This window comes from Pollachius pollachius, assembly GCF_949987615.1.
Source record: "Pollachius pollachius genome assembly, chromosome: 1".
Taxonomy (NCBI): Eukaryota; Metazoa; Chordata; class Actinopteri; order Gadiformes; family Gadidae; genus Pollachius; species Pollachius pollachius.
Window position 1 is genome coordinate 52,749,503 of NC_136934.1, and position 9,499 is coordinate 52,759,001.

The 9,499-nt window shown below is 49.5% G+C and overlaps 2 protein-coding genes across 2 annotated transcripts; both read left to right on the plus strand.

Moving 5' to 3' along the window:
- Nucleotides 1-553: 553 nt before the first annotated feature.
- fabp10a (fatty acid binding protein 10a, liver basic) lies at nucleotides 554-2,797 on the plus strand (the record flags this gene model as incomplete). The annotated part of the gene is made up of 4 exons (XM_079755666.1): nucleotides 554-620; nucleotides 971-1,143; nucleotides 2,236-2,325; nucleotides 2,747-2,797. The coding sequence occupies 4 exons, from the start codon at nucleotides 554-556 to the stop codon at nucleotides 2,795-2,797; spliced, it is 381 nt and encodes a 126-aa protein (XP_079611792.1).
- A 1,000-nt stretch (nucleotides 2,798-3,797) lies between these two features.
- srsf10a (serine and arginine rich splicing factor 10a) lies at nucleotides 3,798-8,540 on the plus strand. The gene is made up of 6 exons (XM_079755574.1): nucleotides 3,798-3,943; nucleotides 5,489-5,593; nucleotides 6,497-6,600; nucleotides 6,701-6,887; nucleotides 7,564-7,614; nucleotides 7,824-8,540. The coding sequence occupies exons 1-6, from the start codon at nucleotides 3,879-3,881 to the stop codon at nucleotides 8,080-8,082; spliced, it is 771 nt and encodes a 256-aa protein (XP_079611700.1). The 5' UTR covers nucleotides 3,798-3,878; the 3' UTR covers nucleotides 8,083-8,540.
- The last annotated feature ends 959 nt before the right edge of the window (nucleotides 8,541-9,499 follow it).

Genomic DNA, 9,499 nt, shown 5'->3' on the forward strand with positions numbered 1-9,499 from the left:
GATAAAGAGAGAGACAACGCTTCCCCAGCGACCAATCATGATGACATCACTGCACTGATGTCGTGCTTTTCTCTTGCAACTGGGGCCACTCAAGGCATTCACCCATTCCCACACCCACACACACACACACACACACACACACACTCAACCACACAATCTGAAGCATTTACCCATTCACACACACACACACACACAAACAGTCATCCACACAATCTGAAGCATTCACCCATTCCCCCATCTCCACTAACCAGCCTGTGGTCCACTAACCTAACCTACACAGAACTACTGATAACACGGGGGCCTCCAGGGGCCTCCAGGGCCACCCTGGACCCAGCAACGCCCCTTGGCTCGGCGGGAACCCAACCTACCACCCCGCCTCCTCCAGTGAACTTGCGGTTGTTCAAACATCGGGCCCTCTCCAAGGGCCGGCTGCTCATTAACCCGGCCCCCGGGCCCCACTATATGAGCCTCTCCCTCTCGGAAGGGGCCCTCCACTTTGTGCTGATCTTCCCCCGTTCGTCCCCGTCTCCCGGTGAAGAGGAACCCCACGGACATGGCCTTCAGCGGAACGTGGCAGGTGTACGCCCAGGAGAACTACGAGGAGTTCCTCAGGGCCATGGGTAAGACCCTCTCCTCCTCCTCTCCTCCTCTCCTCCTCCTCTCCTCCTGCTGCCCAGGGTGGAGCCCGCCTTCATTCTGTCGTTTCAACGTTTGAGATGATCGTAGATCAGCTCTGAGACTAAAGATCTCTTCCGCCTCTTATGTCTATCATTTTGTACCAGTAACAGAATGGAACATATTCAAGCAAAACGTCCTACTGGCCGTTGCCTTTCTACTAACACAACGATTATGTTCCGTTCGGTTACTGGGACTCAATGATAGGGTGCTTGGTCTATGTGGATCGGTTCCTCTCATCTTGAGGTGGTTCAGGGCGGTTCTCAGTACGTTCTCACCGGCCCGCCTCCACCAGGTCTGACCGATGACATCATCAAGATCGCCAAGGACATCAAGCCGGTGACTGAGATCCAGCAGAGTGGGAACGACTTCGTCATTACCTCCAAGACGCCCGGGAAGTCCATCACCAACTCCTTCACCATCGGCAAGGAGGCGGAAATCACCACCATGGACGGCAAGAAGATCAAGGTAGCCAGCAGGACCCACCAATGAGAAACACTTTGGTAGAGAAAGGGAAATACAGAAAATGATGAGGTATCTCTGACCTGATGTAGTAGATGATGAGGTATCTCTGACCTGATGTAGTAGACGATGAGGTATCTCTGACCTGATGTAGAAGATGAGAGGTATCTCTGACCTGATGTAGTAGATGATGAGGTATCTCTGACCTGATGTAGTAGATGAGAGGTATCTCTGACCTGATGTAGTAGATGATGAGGTATCTCTGACCTGATGTAGAAGATGAGAGGTATCTCTGACCTGATGTAGAAGATGAGAGGTATCTCTGACCTGATGTAGAAGATGAGAGGTATCTCTGACCTGATGTAGAAGGTGATGAGGTATCTCTGACCTGATGTTGTAGATGATGAGGCATCTCTGACCTGATGTAGAAGGTGATGTGGTATCTCTGACCTGATGTAGTAGATGAGAGGTATCTCTGACCTGATGTAGTAGATGATGAGGTATCTCTGACCTGATGTAGAAGATGAGAGGTATCTCTGACCTGATGTAGAAGGTGATGTGGTATCTCTGACCTGATGTAGTAGATGAGAGGTATCTCTGACCTGATGTAGTAGATGATGAGGTATCTCTGACCTGATGTAGTAGATGAGAGGTATCTCTGACCTGATGTAGTAGATGAGAGGCATCTCTGACCTGATGTAGAAGATGAGAGGTATCTCTGACCTCATGTAGTAGATGAGAGGTATCTCTGACCTGATGTAGTAGATGAGAGGTATCTCTGACCTGATGCAGTAGATGATGAGGTATCTCTGACCTGATGTAGAAGATGAGAGGTATCTCTGACCTGATGTAGTAGATGAGAGGTATCTCTGACCTGATGTAGTAGATGAGAGGTATCTCTGACCTGATGTAGTAGATGAGAGGTATCTCTGACCTGATGTAGTAGATGATGAGGTATCTCTGACCTGATGTAGTAGATGATGAGGTATCTCTGACCTGATGTGCGTCACTTCATGTGTACAATGTGACATGTACCTTTAAGGGAACCTTTGATATAATCATGTTGAAGGAACACTAACGATGAGTCACGTCCCCTAGTGCACAGTCACCATGGAGCAGGGCAAGATGGTCTGCAACACCGGCAAGTTCTGCCACGTGCAAGAGCTGAAGGGAGGGGAGATGATCGAGGTGATCCACCTGAACAAACACACACACGCAAACACACACACACACGCAAACACACACACACACGCAAACACACATACACACACGCACACACACGCAAACACATACACAGATGAACATAGAAGCATGCACACATAGACAAACACACACACACACACACACACACGTACATACACACACAAACACACACACGCAAACATACACACATGAACATGCACAAACATACACAAACATGCAGACACACACAAACATTCCGCTTTGTTGAATACTCGATTGTGGTCGGTCCACTAGGGCATTGTATTATTGCTGAAGCTGCTATGAATAACACACTTCTGCTATCACTAATTAACGTGTGTGAACTTCAGCAGAGTGTGTGATATCATGTGTCTCAATATGAATGGCGGTCTCACCTGTTCCACTCCAGACCCTGACCATGGGCTCCACCACCCTGGTCCGGAAGAGCAAGAAGATGTGAACTCAGCTGTGTAAATAAAAGCCATTGCCTCCCAAAACGTGTGGGTCATTATGTCTCCTAACCCCAGTGATAAAGGCCCTGTGCAGTACAGACCAGTGGTCGAGGTAATGGCCCTGTGCAGTACAGGTCAGTAATAAAGGCCCTGTGCAGTACAGACCAGTGATCGAGGGAAAGGCCCTGTGCAGTACATGCAAATGGCCAAACAACAAACCACAATACGGGGAATTGATGACATTTAGGACGAAGTGTCCGGATTAGATTTTGGGAAACCTCGGATTCCGCGTCCCGTTGTGGAGCAGTAGTTCTGGGGAGTAACGGAACCGAGTCTGGGCCAAACACAGAAAAGCAGGGGTTGGAGAGAGGTGTGTCTTACAGTGATGGTCTACTTTAGACAACTCATGAGTGGATCAAGATTTCAGAGATGGTATATATCTATATCTAACACTGCACGGTGTTAGGAGCCTTTTAGAGAGATAATCTAATCTAATTAGCTCTGACGGTATTGATTGATACTTTGACAGACACTACAATGGACCAGTGAGTGACGGGGTCGTGCTTGCTCCAGATCCCGCTTCTAGGTCATGATTGGTCGGGAATAATATGACGCAGACTGCAGCGACCTCCGGTCACACAGATTGTCCTTTTAAAACCGAACATTTAGTGAACTCACTGGATTTCAAAGTTCATATCGTCCACATTTGTCATATACTATGATTATAAATCAAAATAATAATACTCGCTGTTAGGTTGGCCATCGACGTATTCTACGGACAATTCTAACGAAGAAAGGGGAGAATCAAATGATCTTCATCAAAATAGATTATTAAATATATGTTCAGATAAAAGATACATCTTTATACATACATATAAATATGAATAAGTATGAACATCGGTACATAAACCGTGTTTACTGAAGGAGTATGTTGACGTTATGGGGTAAGTGGGCGGGGCCCCTATAGCCTCAAAGGCGCATGCGCAGTGCATTCCGCGTTCCTCTGGCCCTTGTAGCACGAAGGCTCCTTAACGAGGAACCGGACGCCATTAACCCAGTCGCTGCTCCGCGTACAGAGCATTCAGAAACATGGCGAGGTACCTCCGACCCCCCAACAGCTCCCTGTTCGTCAGGAACATCTCGGACGAGTCCAGGTAGGTCCAGCCGACGGGTCTTTATAGAACCTCACTAGGCCGCGGAGACCTCGATATAATGGAGACCTCGATACCCGAGCGGATCGAGCTCTGATATAGCCGTGATCTGAGGGGTCAGAGGTCAGACCAGGGGACATGTGGCCCCTTTCGGTCTCTCTCCCTGCAGCCAAACTACGTTCTGCTCTCTTTCTGCTTCTGGTGTCGCCATGCTGGAGGGGCTCATCTGCGCATGTGCGGCTCGAGCTTTTGTTCGTCGTTTTTCTGTAACCCCGCTGTAGCTCTGGGATAGCGCCGCTGCTGCGGTCCACATGGAGTGTTGTGTCTCATCGTTTATATCTCTGTCGCTCCGGGTTTCTGCGCCTCAGGGTCATGTGAATTATACTTTGAACCGTGAATCGGCCCAAGGGGTTTCTGTCCAGGATGGATCCACGCACATACAGTATTAAAGTGTCTCATATTTGTGAGAGAGAGTGTGCACCGATGGCCGAGGCGGATTTATTATGGTGCGTTCGACATGCCTCGTATACCACCCTTACGAGTTGCTCTTGTGACGTAATTTATTACTTGTAGCGTTCCCGTTTGTCTATGTGGACATCTGGGTTATTGTTAGCTACATTAGCCTCTTTAGCAAACCAGCTCGAAAACAAACGACACAACTTGACGTTGTATTGTACGCACAGCCAGACCGTGCAATGCACACATTGGTGACCGGATTAAAGCAGCAATGTAATCGTGTGTAAGAGCATTTAAAATCGACGTTAAAGTGTCCAACGCGGTACAAATACAAAGAAAATGCATCTCATTACGGGCGCAGCCATCTTTGTTTGTCGAGTCGTACGGTCGGCCTCAATGAACTCGGTGGACTCTCAGAATCCCGAGATATTACGACCAAAGAGCGGGGTGCCTCGGTGAAATGCCGCTAGAAGGGTGGGCGATGTCCCACTTTGCAACTCGTGCGGGTGGTGTACGAGGAATCTGGAACACACCATTACACATGAGGTGTTGAACCCCCGGGTCTGCAGCCTGCAGGGTAAACATTAAAGGGGTGCTATCATGCCTTTCGACCTTTGCCTTAGACTGTTATATTACGTATGCTAAGTCCGAGGCAGGGGGGGTATTCGTGCCCACTGAGAACGCCCCTCAATAAGTGCACAGCTTGTTTGTGCTCAAACTTTACTCTCGTAACGCTGTGACGTTAACGAGCAGTGGGCGGTGCTGAAGTGGATTGGCCCCGCCTCCCGGTTACCCGCAATGTGTACAACTTCTCTAATTTACCCACACACGCGCAACGCGTTCGACAAATCACAATCACTGGGCAAATCGGGAGGGGGTCTTTAAGAAACATGATACAAAGCACCGTTTTTAAAGATGTTGAAATTGGTTTTGCAGAAATGAAGTGTGAATAATAAGGGGTATTTCTAACAAACAGGCATGTAACCCTTTTCTAGTAGTACCCCCCCCCCCCCCCCCCCCCCCCCCCCAATGCAATTTCAAGCCTATAAACGCTTGATATGGGATCTCTAATGTCTGGTTCCATGCCTCCAGGCCGGAGGACTTGCGCCGTGAGTTTGCTCGCTATGGCCCGATAGTCGACGTCTACATCCCCCTCGACTTCTACCACCGCCGACCCCGGGGATTCGCCTACATCCAATATCCTTTCTCCCCGTGGTGGGTTTAACACAGAGCTGACCTTCTGATTCACAGGGACCAGCGTCGCCTCCTCCGGAGGAAGGAGCTAGCTGATTTGCGTCTGATAAATGTTTGTATGATGTATTTGTAGATATGATCATGTTTTGTCATCTTATCCTAGCTATCTCTGCTGTATACGGGGAATGGGTTAACCTAGCGATTGTAAGTGCTCAGTAGTACATCTACGGTACGAACAGCGATGTATTCTTGTTCCTCTCTCCTGACAAATGTACTTATTGTAAGTTGCTTTGGATAAATGTAAATGTGAATGTTAGTGCGACGAGAGGAGGTTGACTGTTGTTGTAGCGTCCTGCCGCGGGACGACGTGCTAACCCTGATCTCTTCTGTTACCTCAGAGATGGTAAAGATACAGTTGGAGCCGTCCAGTTTAGAGTAGCTCCGTTAAGACCAAGAGCATGAAGACAAAGACAGAGAGATGGGCCCAAGGAACAGAAAGAATGAAAGAAAAGAGTTTATGGGGCAAAGACAAGCAGGAAACAAGTCAAGTTCTTCTGCCAAGCCAATAAAGAGCAAGCACAAGGTCAAGGTCAAAGGTCAAGCATGTTAAAGGTAACAAGTCAAATGTTTTGTATCCTACCCAATCCCATCTCTAGGAATCTCCCACTCCATACTGTCTTACTGTCTCTTCACACCTAAATCACTCCAATCTGGCCAATCAGACTTTCCCTTCTAGTGAACCTATTGATCCACACACTAGTCCTAAGTGAACCCACCGCCCAAACGGTCTGATGGACGGCCTGTGGACAGCAGGGGGCTGACGCTGTAAAGACGTCAGGGTTTACACCAGATCTTAGTGCCTGGCTCCTGTGTTGCCGCCGCCAAAAGCCTTAACCCTCCTAGCACGTTCGAGGACGTCCGCGACGCAGAGGACGCGCTCCACAACCTGGACCGCAAGTGGGTCTGCGGCCGTCAGATCGAGATCCAGTTCGCCCAGGGAGACCGCAAGAGTATGCACCCTCCTCCCGCCCTCATGAAGCCAGCGTGAGCCCCGCTAGCCGGCTAGCCCCGGCTGGCGTGGCTCACCGCCGCTCCCTCCTCTCCCTTCAGCGCCCAACCAGATGAAGACCAAGGACTCTCCCCCCCGGGGGTCCTCGCGCCACGACGACGGGGACCGCCAGGGCCGGAGGAGACGCTCTCGGAGCCGCAGCTACGAGAGACGGCGCTCGCCGAGCCGAGGCCACGGAGACGCCCGCGGCCATGACCGACGCCCGCGCAGGTCCAACAGCCCCCGAGAGTGAGTCACGCCGCCGCCACTAGTCAAGTGTCACTTGCTAACACCTCCACAACGTCACTAACAACGCCACTACGTCGCCAACACCATCATAACGCCATAGCAACGTCACTAAAAACCCTCACATCCCCACACTCTGAGGTCTGTACTACCAGGTCACGTGATGTACACAATGACTCCATCCTTATTAAGATGAATATTTATCCTTACCAAGTTATCATAAGTCGAGTTTTGATTCGGCAATGTGACTAGAGTTGTTCCAATAGATGCCAGTATCGGAAATTTCTCCGGTACTGCCTACAATGTGGTATCGGCTAGTAGGCTAGTCTATTCACCGATACATCACATGACTAGCTCATTGACCACAAAGGGCGAAGACCATGTCAAGCACATGCTCTGCATGTTACAATAATTATAAATGTATATTACCTTTTTCTGGAGACAATAAGAAGGATTGCTATTGGCAGTAACAATGCTAGATGCTATATCGGTATATACTATATTTCAGGAATTGGAATCAGTATCGGAAAGGAAAAAACGGTATCGGAACAACAAGTATTAATTGTGACTATATGAATATACAAAGGTACAAAGGGAGATATCAAAAGGCTAAGCGTCATTTAAATCCCTACGTAACATCAGATCTGGTGGACTAAAGTTACTCCTCCTACCCCCCCAGGTCTCGCTCCGCTGGCCGCAACAGACACAGCCCGCCCCCTGACCAGGAGAGGTAGGTCTGCCACCACACCCGTAAGCCGTTGTAACACCAGGGTTGGAACGGTTACAATAGCGTCCCGTTAAAGTGGGCTGCTTCGTTGACAAATGAGCTTCTAAGGAACGGCCCCTCGTAAGAAAATGCCACCAAATAATCCCCTCCTACCTGGTGACCAGTCGAAAGGTTGTTGGTTCGAGCCCCAACGTACTCCTCCCTCTCCCCAGGTACAGAGGCCCCCCCAGGGACCACCACAGACCCCCCCAGGGCCCCGGGTCCCGGAGCCGCTCTGCGTCCCGCTCCCCCGCCAGACAGCGGCCCAAGGCCCGCAAGAGTCCGTCCCGCTCGGCCACCCCGCTGCAGGACCTCCCCCCCTCCTCCGGGGGCCGCCAGAGGCAGAGCTCCCGGCGCTCCTACTCCCGCTCCCTGTCGCGCTCCCGCTCGCGCTCCCGCTCCTGGGCGGGGCGCGAGGCGGACGCCCGCTGACCCCCCAGTGTTTTTAGATGTGTCTGTTGGCAGGGGGCCAGGTCGCTAGGGGCCTGGCCGACCCCCCACAGACATCTTTAGTATCCGTGGCCCCGGTGAGCTGACTAGTTAGCGAGCTGACCGGACGTTAGTCGGGATCATTTGGTCTAATTGGTTTTTTTGTTTGACGACAGTGGTCGCAGTTCACCAAAGTGATATTTTTCTACTTAACGTGTTTCTGTTTTGTTTAGTTTGTTCTGTTGGGTTCTAGTAGCTTGACTCAGTAGAGTACAAAGCATTGAATCTGTTTTTTCTACTTCTTTGCGTGCAAAGTGTGCGTGGCGTCTTGGGAGAAGAACGTGGTCGTCAACTTGTATTCAATGCTTTCTGTATCTGGCAATAAATGGACAAATTCAAAGATTGGCCTGAACTTCTTGGACTTGGAAGTCTTGTTTCAGATGAAATACTGTTGCTTCTGGCAGCGTCCGTTGTAACAAACAAGTCATACTAATTTGTTAGTTTTCAAAAATGATATTAAAAGTATTGACTTTAATGACAAGTATTGAGTATCGACCCGTTTCCACCTGCTCAGACGTAGAATACTTGAGTATTCTAATAAAAACGTATCATTTACTTTCATGTTATCTTGTCCAAATGGTTACGGAGTAGATCAGTGATTCCTAACTTAACAGCCATTTACCCCGAGACACTGGATCCTACAGAGTACCCCAGAACCACCGACAGATCCACATGTTTTTGTTTATAATTCTGCTGCATTAAATACTGTAATGCGTAGAATTCACTGCCTTGTAAGCGAAATGGAAGCTATTCCAAATGCTGTCTGACATGTCACTGTCGTGAAGGTGTTGTCTGTCTGAAGGCATCTTCTGAAAGGTCAGTTTGCCCCCCCCCCCCCCCCCAACATGACTCAGCCGTGTCACAGTAGCAGGACAATGAGGTCCTCATCATAGTGGAGTCTGACTGACTATAACCGACCATGTAAGACGCTTCTAGCCCTGCCGTAGTAATAGTATCTGTCGCCGTTAGACATGTCTTGGTGTTGGAAAGTTGTCTCAATTGGCGTCCCAAAAAACTGCTTCTCGCTTGTACCTAAAATGGTTTCTTCTCGAAACGGAAACACCTTCCACATTTTTTCACTTGGACTCCATTGACGTGATGACGTCACGCGCTCCCGTTTGTACTCCGTGGGGTCCCAGCTAGCTGCTGTGATAGCCACGACGTCGCGGAGCGCAATGCTAAGCCTAAACTGTTAGTGTCCCTGGCTCTCTTCAATGATTCATCGATTGGATGGTTATAAACCGGGTGTTTGTGTGTGGGGACCGCCGTTTATATGGCTAAAGACTAGCTGATTGCTACATATGAAGTTTACTTCCGATAGAAGCTAGCTGCTAACAATGCTTAAATATCTTTATGCTGT

What these genes read in the sequence shown, in the direction of transcription:
- srsf10a (XM_079755574.1), top strand. Translation starts at nt 3,879, where the DNA reads ATGGCGAGGTACCTCCGACCCCCCAACAGCTCCCTGTTCGTCAGGAAC. An exon ending in AACATCTCGGACGAGTCCAG is followed by an intron (nt 3,944 to 5,488) that starts GTAGGTCCAGCC and finishes CCATGCCTCCAG; the next exon opens with GCCGGAGGACTTGCGCCGTG. An exon ending in CGCCCAGGGAGACCGCAAGA is followed by an intron (nt 6,601 to 6,700) that starts GTATGCACCCTC and finishes CTCTCCCTTCAG; the next exon opens with CGCCCAACCAGATGAAGACC.